At 37.4% G+C, this 18,069-nt stretch overlaps 1 protein-coding gene across 2 annotated transcripts; it reads right to left on the reverse strand.

Annotated features, from left to right (window-relative positions):
* Positions 1-428: 428 nt before the first annotated feature.
* On the reverse strand, positions 429-12,595 carry si:ch73-173p19.1. 2 transcript variants are annotated; one of them, XM_046833936.1, is made up of 17 exons: positions 12,383-12,595; positions 11,302-11,408; positions 10,401-10,519; positions 9,492-9,631; positions 9,140-9,280; positions 8,061-8,454; positions 7,312-7,407; positions 7,117-7,195; positions 6,459-6,646; positions 6,085-6,327; positions 4,968-5,066; positions 4,550-4,743; positions 3,417-3,591; positions 3,145-3,301; positions 2,033-2,186; positions 1,750-1,858; positions 429-1,380 (listed from the first exon to the last, which is right to left on the reverse strand). In XM_046833936.1, the coding sequence occupies exons 1-17, from the start codon at positions 12,395-12,397 to the stop codon at positions 1,190-1,192; spliced, it is 2,601 nt and encodes an 866-aa protein (XP_046689892.1). In that variant the 5' UTR covers positions 12,398-12,595; the 3' UTR covers positions 429-1,189. The 2 variants fall into 2 exon arrangements, with proteins under 2 accessions (XP_046689892.1, XP_046689891.1); XM_046833935.1 differs by lacking the exon at positions 12,383-12,595 and adding an exon at positions 12,046-12,084.
* Positions 12,596-18,069: the final 5,474 nt, after the last annotated feature.

An 18,069-nucleotide genomic window follows, 5' to 3' on the forward strand; every position in this document is an offset into this window, starting at 1 on the left:
ATTCAATTTCTTAATCACTATTATAAAAGACTTTCATGTCATTGTCTGTTTTTAGGTGGGTGTGATTGGGGGGAGGGGTGCTGTCTTTATTTTCAGGCTACAGAAAATGTACATGTGCAAACCCATTGCCTTCAGTGCAAGTGCAGGCACACAAGTAGAAATCTTGTGCCTCTCAGATCGAGTTTTAATTAAACACAGTACTTTATAAAATGCATAATTTGTGGCCTACAGTTTGTTGCTTGCATGTTTTTATTGTGGCATATTTGTTGCTTGCTTTTTTTTCTGCTTTAATAAAGTGTATCTACAGACGTTAAAAGTGCAAATATAGTAAGCAGCATCATCACTCAGGAAAAATTTTTTCTTCAAAGGCTGTAAAAAAAGAAATCGTGTATTTGTACTGTACAATAAACAGTAGTGACAATGAGTAATGATTTGTTATCTTTTTTTAATGATCTTATACAAATCTATTACAGAATACAAACAATATCTAAAAATATATGTTTTATTCGGTTACATTTTGTCGAACAGTCTTCAATAATTTAGAACTCCGCAAAATACCAACTATTGTTCTGAACTAATTTAAGTATTTGCCAAACGTATTGGCAAGACTTGATAATATTGTCACTTCTATTAATAATAACAATGGCTGATTGATAAATGCTGTAAGTACTAAACTTTTGTTGCATGTTATATGTAATTACTATTCTACTACTAAATACATTTCCCCAGGTCGTTTCATTTGATTTTGCATACAGAACAGTATTAATGCTGTAATACCACTGGTTAATGAGGCTGTGTTTAAAGTTTCATGCGTACTAAAACCTCTTTTTTTATTGCCACAGCACTTGCTAGCTCAAAAACTGGGCCAAAGGAGATTCTGGGCTCATGTTAAAAATAACCTGGCCTACTTACAGCCATTTGTTAACAATATAACTGCAAAATGATTAATAATAACATTGCTATTTTATTTGTTCGCTTATAAAGCTATCATGACAAAGTGTGTGACAATTGTAGGATAGAAATAAATTGCGTTATAAAGTCGTCTACTGAGATGTTTTAAACAGCAACTGAATGATGGCTTTGCATGAAATAAAAGGAAATGTTTATGGGGGTGTGTGTGTGTGTGTGTGTGTGTGTGTGTGTGTGGTGGGGGGGTATGGTGTATGCACTGCTCAGATCTGTCACATTTCTATGGCCGAGCTTCATCGTTACCCTCATCATCGTCGCTTTGTTGTTCAGGAGGGAGCGGCCGTGTGTTATTGGCACGGATGCTGATCAGGTGAGGGGAAGCAGAGATCAGGTTGGCCACGCCCCCCGCAGTCACACCGGTACCGTCCAGATTTACCTGACTCAGTTTCTTACCATGAAGAAACTTTAATCCTGGAAATGAGACAAGAATTTAAAATCTGTTCATTACATCATATGTCACATTATCACATGAGGTGTTTCTGCTCAGCCCCTTGTTTTATAAGTACATTTATAAGAAATGCTGATTTATAAGAACCAGATTTATTGTTAATAGATAGCTTTTAAACTGAAAAAAAATATATATATAAATGTTATGCTCTTTTTATATATATAAAAAAAAAAAAAAAAAGATGCTGGCCAATCAGGTTGCATCTTAGAAGGTAAAAAAAAAAAAAAAATCATGGAAAACAAAGTCTGTAATTGATCAATTACTATATATAATAAAGGGTCTGTATTCTACAAACGAATATTTTTGCATCCTTTATATTCTTTTCACTTTACCCCGATCAGTGATGCGAGTTTTGCTCAGGTTCAGTTTGATCAGTTCAGTGCAGCGAATTAATGCTTTTAGTACCGAGTCTCCCACCTGTGTGCAGGACAAACCTAAAACCTAGACAAAGACAAAACACAGAGAACAGAGAAATGCATCAGAACAAGGGAAATTATTTAAAATTTTATAATGAACCAAAAAAGGGAAATATTTAATGACCATTTTACTTGCGTTCCCATATTACCATTTAATACGAGTGTGTGTGTGTGTGTGTGTGTGTGTGTGTATAAGTACCTGTAAGTAAGGCAGGTGTGTGATGAACTCCGTGACTCCACGGCTTGTCACTGCTGTCCGGTTTAAGCACAAGTCCATCAGCAGAGTGAGAGTAGACAGAGCTGTTAAGCCCACATCAGTGAGTGGAGTGTTGCTCAGTGAAAGCTTCTTTAGCCTGGAGAGAGAGAGAGAGAGAAAGAGAGAGAGAGAGAGAGAGAGAGAGAGAGAGAGAGAGAGAGAGCACTTTAAAGCTAGTTTTCAAAAATACATCACATTTATCATTGTTATTTATTGGACCCATTCGCATACAGACTTCAATTAATAACTCATATGCTGAGGCATGTTTACACCTGACAAAAACTTACCAAAATTGGATAAAACACAATAAGCTTTCTGGTGACAATTTAGATAAACAGGTTGATGACTGTAGGGATTTGTGATCATTCAACTACTAAGAGCATTATTGAGGTCAGGAACTGATCTTTTGGCAAAGAGTCCTACGGTGCAGTCAGTGTTTCAGTTTATCCCAAAGGTTTTCAGAGGGGTTGAGGTAAGGACTCTGTGTAGGACACTCAATTTCCACACCATCCTAAATATACCATGTCTATCTATTTCTCTATCTATGCTAGCAGCAGAATTATTACACAAATAGCACTTTGTAACCTGTGCTTTTACTGAAGAAGGGACCAGTTTCCAAATTCACAGGACAAATGTGAAAGTGAAGGAAAAGTACATTTACATTTGCGCCATTTAGCAGACGCCCTTGTCCAGAGCGACGTACAAAAGTGGATGAACAAATCTACACTGGTCCGCTAGATTACAACTTAAGATAAATCAGCCTACAACTCTCTTGAATTATTTATTTATTTATTTTTCAAAACAACGCAAACTTGGAAAGTGCTAGTTTTTTAAGATAGTTTAAGTGTTTTAGGAACCACTACAAGAAGCAAAGCAAGTCTTTCACATTTCCTCTTCTTTTCTTTCATTTAGCCTTCTGACTGGGGAATCTTATTCATATTTAATCTGCGTTTAAGAAGAAATGCACAGTGTTTCCCCTAGAGCCATAACAAGGGATTATTTAAGATTTTTTTAATCTGGGCATTGTATTAAAATCGATCATACTCTACACATACCGAGTCATTTTCCCCAATTGTGTGATACCCTGGTCAGTAATGTGTGTGTAGTCGCTCAGGTCGAGCTCAGAGAGCAGAGCGTGTCCGCAGAGGAAGAAAAGTCCTGCGTCGGTCACTGAGTGGCGGCCAGGAAGCGTTAACTGAGTCAGATTCAGCCCTGCAACAAAAGCGAATGGAAATCATTTTTGCATTACTGACGCTCGTTTGCAGTGTGAACGGTGTAAAATCTGCTCTGCTGGAAACCCAGTAAGGCAGACAGTGAAAAGACGGACCTGAGAGTATCTCGAGCGTGTGATCGCCGCTGCTGACAGGAACGCCGTGAAGACTGAGCGATGTTAGGGTGCGGTGTGCTGAAAGACACCGCAGCGATTCTTCTTTAACCTGGGTGAAGTCAAGGTGAAGAGTCTGCAGTTCGTGCAGATCGGTCAGAGTAGATACGTCACACACCTGAGGAGGAAAAAAACAATAGGAAAGTCACAAGGAAATACACATGCCACATCCATTCTACATTTTAATGGTATCTGGACACAGCGTGTCTCAATCAGCTGCCTGGACCAGGCATAGTCTAAACTTTGTAAGGACCGTGATTTAATAAACACTGGGACAGTAAGACAAATTTTCCGGGTTATATGATCTCATACTAAAGTTCGTCACCACTGCTATGTACCAACAACAGCCAAAAGATTTAAGCTTTTAATTTCATTATAAAAATCCAAATCTTAACTTTTGTGGAATTGAGGGACTTCACTTTTTTTTTAACGCATTGTTCCAGTGCACTAGAAGGATTACTGAATACTGGAGGAGTATTTCACAAGTGTTATTTCACAAGTGTAACAGTGGCAGGGGTTTAAAGTCACAGCCTCCTGATTACTAAGAAAATACAATCTGGTAGGTTGGACTGAAACAAAAAATGATGACCTCATGCAAAATCCTGACACTACTGTTGCGACAAGCTTTCTAAAACGAGAGCAGAATCTGACTAACGCGTCTGGTCTCAGAGTTAGACCTTGTATCCCATTATCAAACATAAGTAGTTAAAAAAAAAAAGAAGGCAAGCCTTATATCTTCAGTGCTTCCAATAAAGCCCCGCCCACCAAACCACATAAGCAGAATGGAAAATAAAGTATAAAAATGGTCATGAAAAAAGCCAGAGCTTTTTTAGTTAAACTTGATTGACAGCTCTGTCCTAACTGGGTGGATACTCATAACCTGTGTTAGTTATTGTTAGTCATTTTTTCTGAAAGGTTTTTGCCTTATATGTGGTTTGTTGTGTATTGTATTTTGTCTTTTTTTTGGTTAGGCAAACATTAAAGCCTTTACCGTTGCTTTGTTCTAACCATGAAAGATTTACGCTTGCTGATACAGTATGTGTGTGAGAGTGTGGGTTTGTGTGTGAACGAGTTACCTTGGTGTGTGTGATGCTGAGCAGACGCAGCTGTGGTACGCACACACGCAGTGCGGTTAGAGTTTCCTCTGTAACAGCGGTTTGGTTTAAACTCAGGTGAACGAGTGCAGGAGGACACGTCTGAAGGAACACCAGCAGACCGGCATCGCTTACTTTAGTGTGATCCAGAATCAACACACACAAGGATCTGAGAGCTGAACGCAAACACACAATCGCACACACTGTAACGTTAGAGCTGTAGATAGATAGATAGATAGATAGATAGATAGATAGATAGATAGATAGATAGATAGATAGATAGATAGATAGATAGATAGATAGATAGATAGAGCAATATATTAATCCCAAAGGGAAATTTTCACACTGTTAATGAACTGATGTAACTGCATGTCAATAAAACAAATGTATTACGACTTACTTTTCATGTGATGTAAACAGCCGTCAGTAAGTTTAGAGCAGGACGAGAGATTCAGGTACTGCAGCTTCACCAACTTGCACAACACCGACAGCCCACAATCTGTCAAAGAGAAAATAACAGCAAACATCTTTTACAGCTACACAATAACACTCTGGATCTTTCTAGGTTCTTCCACAGCACCCCACTGCTACGTTCCATCAAATGGCTTCCTGATCCACATCAGATTGTAACACTCATTCTCAAATACAAAGCTTAAATCAGACCAGCACCCCTCCACCTCTCAGCACATCTCTCACACCTCACTGTACCACACTCCCTACATGGGTCCCACTGCCTCTTCAGGGTCCAAGGAAGACACGTTTTTAGACTCTTTTCTGTACTGGTGCCAAGATAGTGGAACAAACCTCTACTTGATGAATCGTTTGGATTTTTTAAACAATGTCTTAACATCGATCCTGCCAATAGTTGATTACTGGAAATTGTTGCTGGAGCGGCTGAAAAAGTCTGCTGTCATTATACAGTACAAGAGCGGCCTCTAGAGGCACATCACTGATGACACATGCTGTTTATTTGAAGTTGCTTTTATTTTATTTATTTTTTATTAATTTTGGATGCAACTGTTTTCATTCATTTGGAAGGTTACTTTTTGTTTTAGTTTAAATGCATGTCTTTTATTTTCCGCAATATTTTTTATTTAATCGATATATTCATATTTACTTCATTTAGCACATTTTCATGATTCAGCACTGGTTTTTAAGTTGAGTACTATTTTACATGGAGTGTTTTTTTTTTCAGTATGCATTTTAATAACTATCAGTTGATTAACTGGTTATTGGTTAACCTACCCGTCAGTGTCAGTAAAATCAGTCAACTTCTAACTAAAAGCATTAACAATGGAGACTCCTTTTATAAACGCCAAAATAGATATATCCTTATTGCCAAATAAATTATGTGGCAAGTCCTCAATACAGTCTCTAATACAAAATGATATTGTGCTTCTAAACTCCAAATCACAAAGATTCATAAAAAACTTTGTCAGTCACGTTCATGTAACCTGTCAGAGTGATCGCTAATTTTGCAGATTGAATAATGAAATCGCATAATCATGCACACATACCAGTGATTAGGGGCGAGTTGACCAAGCTGAGGTGTGTGAGGTGTGTAAACGTGCTGAGTTGCTGTAGCAGTGTGTTGGTGGTGTATGGGTAGCTGTTCAATGTTAGCGTTCTGAGCGAGCAGCCTATGAAGAGCTGAAGGGTTCTTGGGGTCAGCGCGCGATCTGCGGTCATGTGACCCAACAAACGCTCAGCCAGCTCCGGGGTCAGACACGAAAAACTGCTGACGAACTGCATACTAGGAGCTGAAACGGAAAAAAAAAATCAAAACTGGCATTACTGTGAATTCAAGCAAATTATATAATTCACCAAAACAACAAATAATAATATTAAGAGGAAGAATGAGCATGCATAAAGTCTTTATAACATTTCTGACCACTAATGAGAGAGATGGCGGCTTGTGTTGCCATGGTGATGAGTCTGGGCACAGTGCAGGGTTTCTTGTGTGGGATCAGAGACTCTGTGTGATGATGGCGCTGTTGGTCGTTTCTTTGTAAACGTTGTAAAGCTGCCTCGCCGGGTAAAACTCTGCCTTCTGCTGGATCTACTAAGGCATCTGGATTTCTACACACACACACACACCAGAGATGTTAAAAGGACACGCATCCTTCACTAAAGTAAAAGTACAGATAATCATGTTTTAAAAAACTCTGGTAAAAGTTGAACTAATGATTACTTATGATCACTCAAGTTAAAGTAAAGACGTTTGGGCTCTGATAGATTAAAACTAAGGTAAAAAGCCTGTTTTGAAAATGTAAGAATTAAAAATACAGACATTTGTGTAAAAAAAATGAGTACAAGTAAAAAGTTGTCAGAAAAATAAATAGTGAAGTAAAGTTCTGATACCAGAAAAATCTACTCAAGTACAGTAACAAAGAATGTGTACTTCATTACTTTCCACCTCTGACACACACACACACACACACACACAAACACTAGATCCTAAATACTGCTCATTGACTCTAAATGTAAAATTATCATGTAACGTCAGTAGAAATGCTCTTCAAAGAGTAAAAATGTGTGTTTGTATGTACCCGAGTCTGTTTCCCTGATCCGGCCAGTAATGCTGATCTTGTTCTCTGAGCTCGTTGAAAAAAGGAAGGCGAGGTATTGCTGAAATAAGCCCACAGATACATACTAAAACATGTGAAGCTACACAGCTACAGTAAAACTGTACATCACAGGTCAACTGAAACAGTTTTACAAATTGCAGTATACATGATCAGTACCATTAATATCCGCTAGTGCCTGCTCTTCATCAGCATCAGGATTAGCATCATCGCCATCATCAGGATCTTCCCCTTGAACCATTCTCTGTCCACGACCTGTTGATAAGAAAAAAATTGTATTAATCAAAGCAAAAAAATAAATCAATAGAAAAAATCAGCCACATGTGGAAATAAATGCGATGGAGTTTTGTAAGTTTTGTAAGAACTGATTGGTGTCTTTCAGAAAACTGCTGATTCACTAAGATTTTACATACAAAAGTCTCTAGAGTTTTCAAAGTTCTGGTTTTACCTTGCACAAACCATAATGTTACCCAAATAACCACACTTTACAATAATTGTGTGCAAAAAGTGCAACGAGTGCAATAAACTTTAAGTGAATTTGTCAGCAGTGAACAGTAGGGGTGTAAGAAAATATCGCTACATGTGAGTATCGCGATATTTTGTTTGGCGATAGTGTACCGATTCTCAAATACGCAATATAAAAAAAATATATATATAAAAAAATAATAAATAAATAAATAATAATAATAATACAAATAAGACCTTGTGACATTTGTCCAACCTTCAACAGTCCAGTTTTGGTACTGTTCTGATGCTGGACAATCACAAGTGAGGGAGGTCATTTAAAGTGAAAATTTGGTTCGACCACTAAGTTACCACTTCCCTACTGCAAATAGCTAGTGTTGACATAAAAAAAAATAATAAACGATAAGTGTAGATTATGTGTAGACGTGTTTTTTTTATTGTACCCCAGCGGTGACGAGGTTCAGCAATCCCAGCTTGCACCATATCATCCCAGCGTATTGGGTGAAAATGGGGTGGAGCTACAGGTTGAACTAGCTCATCTGCCACCTGAAGGGCAGGAGGGTCACTCCGAGGTGGTTCAGGATTAGGAGCGGGGGTGGGGATAGAGGGATCAGGAGGAGTGATGGCCTGGAGGACGAGTGCGGCGTTCGGCGTTAAACCGAGAGAGTGCAGTGTCAGTGACATGTCATTGTCGCTGAAGCGCCGACGAGGAAAACCGTGAAAAAGAGTGAACGAAGGAAGAGACGAGTGGAGTGAAGTGACATGGTCAACGACGGCCTGGAGAGGAGCGTCAGCCGGAAAACACAGCCTCAAAGACTCACCAGTGGGGAGGCGGATCTACAAAACACACACACAATAATTCGGGAACATTTTGCCACTTATGGTTAAAAAAAGTGCAAAAATATTTTAAGCAATTATAACACAGTACTGCTGATCTTAAAATCCCTTTTGGTGTTAAATAATTGTCTATAATGCTTCATTTATAATGCACTTGATCCATTATTCTACAGTTTCGATGGTAACAGCTTGAACGGAGACGTGATTGGCAGATGCTCCACATAAACTGATTCAAAAACATGAGTCACTGTTAACATGGTGATTGGAAGCTAATTTAGCATTTTGGAATGAGTCTCAGCGCATTCAGAGGTAAAGCAGTAGCTAAGTTTTTCATTCTTGGAGGACTTGGCAACCAAAAGATGATGGAAAGAATGTTTATAGCTGCTATAACATAAGCAAATAAACTAACAGCAAACAGGTAAAATTATGAAATAGTTAAATCTCTTTTTTTATTATTATTGGTGAAAAGAATGTATACACTGATACTCTATTTGCAGAATAAACCCTTTTCTGGGTGGTGTTTTTTAGTTCTTAAATATTAAATATCTCTATATATTTACTTATCTTTTTTTGGCTCCATGTTCAATATAATGTAATGTAACGAATTGTAATGTAATGTAATATATAAAATACTATAATAATAATAATAATAATAATAATATATCGATATAATATGCGTTCTTACCATTAGAATGCACTTGTTGTCTGTGCTGTCCTGCACTCGTTCGCTCGTTTTCTCTCGTTCACTGGCAGATGGGGTGACGGTTTGTTTCTCCTGCTGAGCTCGGCGATTTTCTGCTATCCTTTTCAAGATTAACTCTCGCTCCTAAAAAACACGCACATATTTTCATGAAGCATGCCAGAGAAAGCTTCATATACGACCGCTCAGTCACAAACAAGTGAAATTATATTGGGTATGAACGACCTGCTGCTGCAGAATTGATTTAGTCAACACACACCAACAAAGAAGAATGGCTGTTTATAATGGTCTTAATAGTATTATATACATTAGACAGACAGACAGATTTATACAGTACTTGAGTGTTTTGTCTTCGTTCGGCCCGAGCGTGCTCTGCTGCTCGCTGTCTCTCCTGAGCGAGAAAGTCATTGTTCTGCTTTATACGAGACCTTATAGGTTCGGATTCTGCGACAGGATGATGCAGCACCAAATCAGCAGCTTTAACACACAGAGAGTGAAGCTTATTAGTGTGGTTTGTTAGTGTAATGTTTATTAGTGTGTCGTTTGTTTCAGTGAGGATAGTTAAAGGTCCCTTAATATAAGGTGGTATCGAAAAGTTTCGAGACTAATGCTGCTAAATCGAGGTTTTCTGACCACATGCGTTGCCATTTCATCATAAACAGCAAGTAAGAATGAAGTGCAAAATTCTGAGTGAAAATGAGCAAATCGAGTCGTCCGAGGTGTTTTAAGTGGCAAGCACGTTTCAAGAGCAGAAGAACTTTGCGAAAATGTCGAAACCATTCGCAACTTGTGCATGATGATCGTTGGAGAACAATCCCCCTGATTTCACTACTGCACCCATCCTACTCGCCAGGTTTGGCTCATGTGGACCTCTTCCTGAAGATAAAGATTCAGCTCAAAGATCGCCGTTTTGACACCATTGCGGAGATCCAGCGCGAATCGCAGAAGGTGCTTACACGCTTCGGGAAGAAGACTTACAGGAAATATTCCAGAAGTGGCAGGAATGCTAGGAGCACTGTATTGCTGTGCAAGGGGACTATTTTGAAAGTGATAGTGTGTAATGGCAGATAAATAAAGTACTTTCTTGGAAACAGAGCTGGTCTAGAAACTTTCCGATCCCACCTCCTAAGTATGAGGCATTTATTTAATATCAAAATGTGTGTATTAATGTGGTAGAGGTTTCTTGGTGTAAAGTTTGCTATTGTGAGGTTTACTCTCCAATGCTTTACCAGTGTACGGTTTGTACCTTTTCCTCCAGTTTCAGCTCCTGGAGCATCTTTCGGAGGGTTAAAAGCCGATATAGCACTTGTAGTTGGACCGGAACGCGGTGTTAGCGTGTGTCTCGGACTGCCGGCACGCACAATCCTGCACATACAGCATTAAAAATGAGACAAAAAACGATGACATTGACTAGAATAAAGTACAAAGCTTAAGGTGCTTGTCAATCAGTTACAATGTAATCAATTTTAGGCTCAGGCTCTTCAGATTTAGCCAACAAGATTTGAAAGCAAATATATACACCCAGGGTTTGTGGTTAGTACATGTGTTGTTTTAAGAGAGATTTATTTTAATTCATACACAAAAACCATAAACAATTTGTTTATATAAACTTTATTTAGTTTGTGCTCCAATAGGAAGTCGTCATTCAACCCAAAGCACTGGAATCCTCTTATAACACAGAATGAAGTTCTTCTTTTCTCCCTTAAATATATTATTCACTATAAAATGTTCATCAACGGATTTATACATTGGGGCCAATTAAAAGATTTAAATTTTATATTCATAATAAATTTATTTCTACGAAGTTGCTCTGTGACAATGTACATTGTTCAAAGCGCTATACAAATCAAATTGAATTAAATGAAAATAGTAATACCAATTAATTATTCATAGTTGATTGCTGGAACTATCGGTTATCAACAAATATCAATACAGATAGTTTTTCCGGGTTGCGTTATACAGAATGAGAGCGGCCTATAGAGGTTATTTGCCGTTTTTTTTATATTAATTTTGGTTGCAACTGTTTAATTTTTTGTTTCAGTTTGAATGCATGTCTTTTTAACAGTTACAAAAAACATAATCAGTCGACCTCTGGTAATAAAGCAAAAAGTGCAATACTTTGTATAGATATTTTTACGAAGTCTTACCATTCTGCAGCTTCTGGCACAGAGAAACATCCGGCCTGAAATGCAGCCTGAATCTGATTCTCAGTGAAACCCATTTCACTGAGAGACTGCATGAACTCACCGATTGTCTACAAATGCACACACAGAGAAATAACAGGCCATTAAACTTCTTTAACCCCTTCTGAAAAAAGGGACACAAATGTACATGTACACATTTTTTTCAGAGATACAGGATGTTTCGGATCAAAGTCCCTGTTACTATTTAGAGGGCTTTACACTTTCTCTTAACACAGTCCTTGGTGTCTGTGTAATGTACGTGATTTCCTGTCTGGGTCAACTGTTCCATAGTATAGAGCCTGTTTTTGCTCAGGCTTTGTCCTGTGTGCCTATATACTTTCTTGAATTAACATGAAGGGAGAACATATATCTCTTTCCTGATATCAGCTGGACACAAGGATGCATCGCAGATCACACAGACTCCTAGACCTTGCCAAAAGTTCATAGTTCAGGCAGGATAAAATATATTACAACCCCCCATCCGATGCCAAACTAAGAACTTTTTTGGAGCTTCTACTAGTTTTACTGGGCCCCAAAAATCACTTTGTTTGACGTGTCACATCTGATGAATGACTTTTATCTGAAATGTCCTGTTTCTCTGGTGAATTTTTGAAGCAGTGAAATTCCTGGATTATTTATATTGAGATCTGTTTTACAGTCATTTGATCAGTAAAGGAAAGCAGATGAGCAGATTTTGGTCTAAATCACCTGGTCTAAATAAAAGTGAATCATGTGCATGCAGAATAATACTGTTTATGGGAGGATTTCTCTGCAGCCCAAAACCGGAAACCAGTGTCTAAAAAGGTTTGCATGCAAGTGCAGGAGGTTCCGGTTGAGTTATGCATCAGAAAAGAAAAAGAAAAGAAGGATTTCAGCTCAAATTAAACATTTTGTTATCATCAGATTACCAGATACTATCTTTCCTACATGTATTCAGCACAGTGGAATGCAGAATTGAACATTTCCCTGCGTTAATGTGACACACAATGGAGTCTACAACTCCGAGTAAAAAGTCTTAAGTGCAAGTTTAAGTGTTGCATCTCACCGCTGATGACGCCATTAAAACTGCTTTAAAACTGCTTAATCCCAATCCGTCATTTAATCCGGATAAAATGATTGTTCAGCGCGCTCGCCAAGCTGCCAACCCGTGTATTATAAAACTACGGATTTTTTGTTTATTGCCTTAAAAAAACGGTTCAATCATAACTCGCTGATAGTAAACAGTAGGCGTGACCAAGCGATCATATGAGCTGACACACTTCCGGGTATTTCTTCTTCGATGTGGTATTATGAGTCTCGTAGCTCCTGTGTAGCGCGACACCTACAGGCGGATTCTCATTACAGCAAGTGAATATACAGTCCAGTGTGCAAAAGCACAGCATTTGATTCTGTGTCAAGTCAAAGATACTTCTGAGTTACCAGTGACCCTGTTTTTTTTTCCTTTTTGGATCTGCCTTATTCATACCTCTGGATGTAGTTCTCTTCAACTGGAGATGACACCAGGATATGAACTTACTGTGCAACTCAAGAACATTGAGGATGAATTTGGACTGTAATGAACACACAGTCTGCTTGAATGTCTTAGGACTGCAATTTGCATGAACAGGTCTGCATTAATCACCCATCATACCTCAACAATAATTAAATATCAATGAATTGATGTTAGACGCCACCCAGATGAGGATAGGTTACCTTTTAAGTATGACTCATTTCAGGGTTTCTTCCTCATACCTTTCAGGGAGTATTTAAACACTAACTTGCTCATTAGGAATAAACGTATAGGCAGTAACATAAATAAAAATTTGGGTTTTGTTTTTTTGGTACATCCCAGAAATATTAGAAATATTCAGTAAACATATTCTTCAAATCTTCCATGTAGCTTGGAAGCTGAAGTGCTGCTGCAAATGTCAAACTGGCATCTTTTAGGGATTATAATGTCTACATGCTTTTTTATGATGATTTTATTCTAATAGTAAATAGAAAATATGGGGAAAATTAAGGAAATCACTGATGATACACAAAAATAAAAATGAGCTCACCTTCTCTTCATATAATGAATATTGTCTTCATATATTGATCTCCATATGAGCCTTTAACATGTACATCAATTCTGAAAGTACAGCAGGTAAGAGCTTCCTCTTATAAAACTTTTTTTCTGATGCATAGTCTTAACTAGACGTCTTGTTAAACATAAACTCATGACTTCCTAAAGCCATTGCACAAAACACCTTCATTCATTTATTCACCGAAACCAGAAATGTTACATTCAAATTTGGAAATTAGGAAACCTAAAGAAATCCCCTAAATTACCTGTCTAACTTATGTAGGTGTTGATTTAAGATGTTTTTCAGGGCTACATTTCCGATTCTAATGAGGTTTTGGTGCTGGGGTGCAGTTGTTGTACCACACAAACCACCCTAGAAAGTCTTCACTAGGGGAATGTTATTATGAGCCCATACAAAGTCTTTGAGATGTTGATATAAGCTCAGCATAAAGATATCCCTCATCACTTCAGCTAATGATCAACTCTATATTTTATATTTAATTACCAGGCACTACAACTTATCAGAGGTACATATGTTGGATTTGTAGAAGTGCATCACATACAGCATTCAGGTAGCATTTAGTATAAGCACTGTTCTTTGCAACACAACAGTAGTTTTGTTTTTTTTGCAAAACACAGACGGAAAGAGCACACCGAGTACTTCTACATTTTACTTAACACATCTTAAGCAAACCACTTTCGTAAGGGGCCAGAACATGAGTGTGCATTATGAGAATTTGAGGAACAACCCAGCACTGACAGTCATATCCGATGTGCTGTGGAGTTACAAAAATATGAGTTATTTAAGTCTTAGTGGACAACTTCGAATAATTTCTGATTGTATAACACACACACACACACACACACAATCATTTTGGCTATTGCACAGATTTTACTGTCTGCTCTTTATTATAATCGAAAGATAATAAACGTATTTTGAGTTTTGTGCAGAATAATTCAAATAAGTCCTGTTAGCTGAACTGTATAGATAGATAGATAGATAGATAGATAGATAGATAGATAGATAGATAGATAGATAGATAGATAGATAGATAGATAGATAGATAGATAGATAGATAGATAGATAGATAGATAGATAAAAATTCATTTTAAGTTTGAAAACTTTGAGATCTTTACTTTGATAGTGTAGAAGAAATACACGACAATGAGATCAAACACACAGACATACTGAAATGTAGGCTCCATTATTATTTTCTTTGGTAGCAGGTTTCAGTTCTCATACCACAGGGTGACAAGACACTATTTGGTTATTAAGCAATATACGTTGTGTTACTCGTTTTTTTTTTTTTTTAAATAACGAAAATATTTCATAATCTTCTGCCACAGCAGATCATCCATCTCCATACCCCCCGGTCCTCTACATCTGCCTCTTTTAACCCAACTACCTGCATGTCTTCCTTCACCACATCCGTAAACCTCCTCCTTGGTCTTCCTTTTTTCATCCTTTCTGGTGGCTCCATCCTCAGCATTCTCCTACCGATATTCCCCATGTCCCTCCTATGCGCATGTCCAAACCATCTCGATCTCGCCTCCCTCACCTTGTCTCCAAAACGTCCTACATGTGCTTTCCCTCTAATAAACTCATTTCTAAAAAAATATTTTATAATAATAAGACTAATAAAAATAATTATTATAATAAAAATGATTTGCACGATTGCCTTAGTACACCTGCATTATCAGCTGTGTTAAAAATAGTTTGTGTGTGTGTGTGTGTGTGTGTGTGTGTGTGTGTGTGTGTGTGTTTCCGTGTGTGCGTCTTGCCACACACAGCTGCAAGTTTGTATGGATTACAGCTGAGTTTCACACACAGCTGTCAGTTTTCACATTACACTGCACAGTGTCTGTGTTTCTTAGCGTTTAGGTGAGAAACAGTTGCTCTGGAAAGAGGCCATGAAACAGAACTGAGGATAAAAAAAAAATGCATCAACATCAACTGTGCATCAGCTCATGGAACAACAAACAACCATCAGAACTGCACTGAGAAATACTACAAACTCCATCTGTAAATCATTTGCAGATGTGCATGATAGCAATGTGATAAGTAGTAGACCGTCAAGAAGGAAGCAAATTACTGATATCACATAAATAAGGTGATAAGTGATTTGTTATATAGAAAACTGGTGACTAGTGATTTGCCAATAAGAACAACAGTAGTGATTTGCTGTGGAGAACAAAGGTGATTAGTGATTTGTTGGTGGAAACGATGGTAATTAGTGATGTATTAAGATCGATGGTGATTGGTGAGTTGAATTCTTTAATTGAGCTATTTGATATTTAAAATTAATTGATTAGATTAGAATTGATGGTAAGTGATCAACAGTTAAAGCAATTACTGATTTCTCATTAACAATGGTGATTAGTGATTTGTCATTGAGAATGATGGTGATTAGTGATGTCATTGAGAGGAATGATGATTATAGAATTGCAAAAGAGAAGGACGGTGATTGGCGCGTTGCTGTTGAGAAGTATGGTGATTAATAAGTTGCCAATAGAAACAATAGTGATTAGTGATTTGTCTTTGAAAACAATGATTATTAATGATTTGTCTTTGACAATAATAGTGCCAATAAGTGATTTGCTGTTGTACCAATTAGTGATTTGCTGTTGAGAACGCTGGTGATCAGTGATTTGCCTTTGACAATGACAGTGATTAGTGATTTGCCATAGAGAACAATGTTGAATAGTGATTTACCATTGAAAATGATGATGATTGGTGATTTATAATTAAGAATGATGGTGGTTAGTGATTTACTATTAAGAATGATGGTAAGTAGTGATTTGTCATTTAGATAAATGGTAATTAGTGATTTGCCATTGAGAACGACGGTGATTAGTGATTTGAGATAGAAAACTATGGTGATTAGTGATTTGTCTCTGGGAACGGTGACAAGTAGTTTGGCAATGAGAACAACAATGATTTAGTGATTTGTAAATGAGAAGAATGTGATTTATGATTTGTGATTGAGTAGAATGGCCATTAATATGTCACTCGGAACAGTTGTAAGTGATTGGTCAAGTCAAGATGCTTTTCAGAATCAAAATAAGGTTTATTGGTCAAGTGTGTTAACGACAGACATAAACACTATACATTTAGCTTTAGCCGATTGCTGTCATCCACGGTTTCTGGTTGGAGCGTGTGGTGAAAGTCTTTGTGATGGTTATGTCATCTGTGCACCTGCTGATGTAGCTGGTCACTGATGATGTGTGTACACCCTCCAAATGGGTGCAGTCGTCATTGGTTTTAGTAATTGGGATCAATGATGATTTAGCTATTTTTCCATTGAAAACAAAGGTGCTCAGTGATTTGTCATCAGTCAGTTTTCACTAAACTTCCTTTGAATCAATCCAGTAAACGGTAAAAATAGTATCTTTCTTTTTAGCTTTGTTCACAGCATGCTGCAATGCAGAGAGTATAGAGCATTTCCCTTGTGCTTTTCTTGGGATTTTATGCAAAATCTGTTGGTGGTTGAGAAAAAAACATGCCAGAGGAAGTAAAAGCATATATTTGGCTGCATGATTATTGCTTTGTCTAGACATTTTTCCGTTAGACTCGCCCTCTCCGCCTGGTCACTGATTTCCTGACTTTACTGATTTCATTATTTTTTTTTCAGTTGTTCTGACTTTTATTTTTTAATTAAAAAAACTCAGATCTTTTCATATGTCTTACTGTTCTGAAGTGCAGGTCATGACACATCGTCTGCATAACAGGCTCAGCAAGAATTTAAACAAATTCAGGCGGAGTGTTTGTAAGAAAAATGCTCCATTGGGGCGTACACTGCAGGATGTTTATCCTGATTGTATCACTGCATCTGAGCTGAGAAAGAGCCAAGTGTGGGCACAGATGATCCTGTAGTGTGAGAGGGTCAAAAAAAAAAAAAAAAAAGAGTAAGTCATTAAACATGGTGTATGCTTGGTCAGAAATGCTTTTAAGATCAGCCCGAAATATTTTACTTGAAGGAATTTTAGAAGGAATTTGAGCTATTTGCCTGTTGTCCATGAAAACACAAGAGGAGGGGTAGCAACCAGGTGAAAGTTTGTGTTTTGTTGTTGTGTCTTAAGGAACCACGTGGGTACACTTCTTCTGAAAATCTTGATTTACAGCATGATATTATCCAGGAATAAAAACTTGGGCAATATAACTTTAAAGTACAATTTAATCCCTAATTTAGTCTCCATAAAACAGTTCCAGAAAAATATGTATGGAAATTTAAAGTTAGTTAATAAACCATTGACCTAACAAGCTACATGATTAAAAAGGGAAGGGTAATATAAATCCCAGGATTGAAAGATAGGGTAGGTTTTAGCTATGCTATGTGGTAGTTTACCTTGTAGCATTATTTATATTAGCTGAATTTGCATAATTAGTATCTAAGCCTGGGAACACAGAGCTTTGTGGGTTTTTTTGATCTTAGGGAAAATATTTTAAGAACACATCCAACTAATCACTTGCACTTTATTACAATCTGTGTTTATTACATCTATATATATTGCATACTATTGACACTATTTGCATGCACGGAATCTGCGGTATGTCAAACTGCATGCATTCTTACCTTTACCTCAACCTAGAACACCATCATTCTTATGTCCCTGCTCTAAACTCATTGCATTTTTCCATTTACATGTATATGTACCTAATGTATATATGTATATAATATGTATCATAT

The sequence above is a fragment of the Silurus meridionalis genome, chromosome 21 (genome assembly GCF_014805685.1).
Source record: "Silurus meridionalis isolate SWU-2019-XX chromosome 21, ASM1480568v1, whole genome shotgun sequence".
Taxonomy (NCBI): Eukaryota; Metazoa; Chordata; class Actinopteri; order Siluriformes; family Siluridae; genus Silurus; species Silurus meridionalis.

What these genes read in the sequence shown, in the direction of transcription:
- si:ch73-173p19.1 (XM_046833935.1), bottom strand. Translation starts at nt 12,075, where the DNA reads ATGCACATGATTCACTTTTATTTAGACCAG. An exon ending in TTCACTTTTATTTAGACCAG is followed by an intron (nt 11,409 to 12,045) that starts GTGATTTAGACC and finishes GTGCATTTGTAG; the next exon opens with ACAATCGGTGAGTTCATGCA. An exon ending in AACGAAGACAAAACACTCAA is followed by an intron (nt 9,281 to 9,491) that starts GTACTGTATAAA and finishes CGTGTTTTTTAG; the next exon opens with GAGCGAGAGTTAATCTTGAA.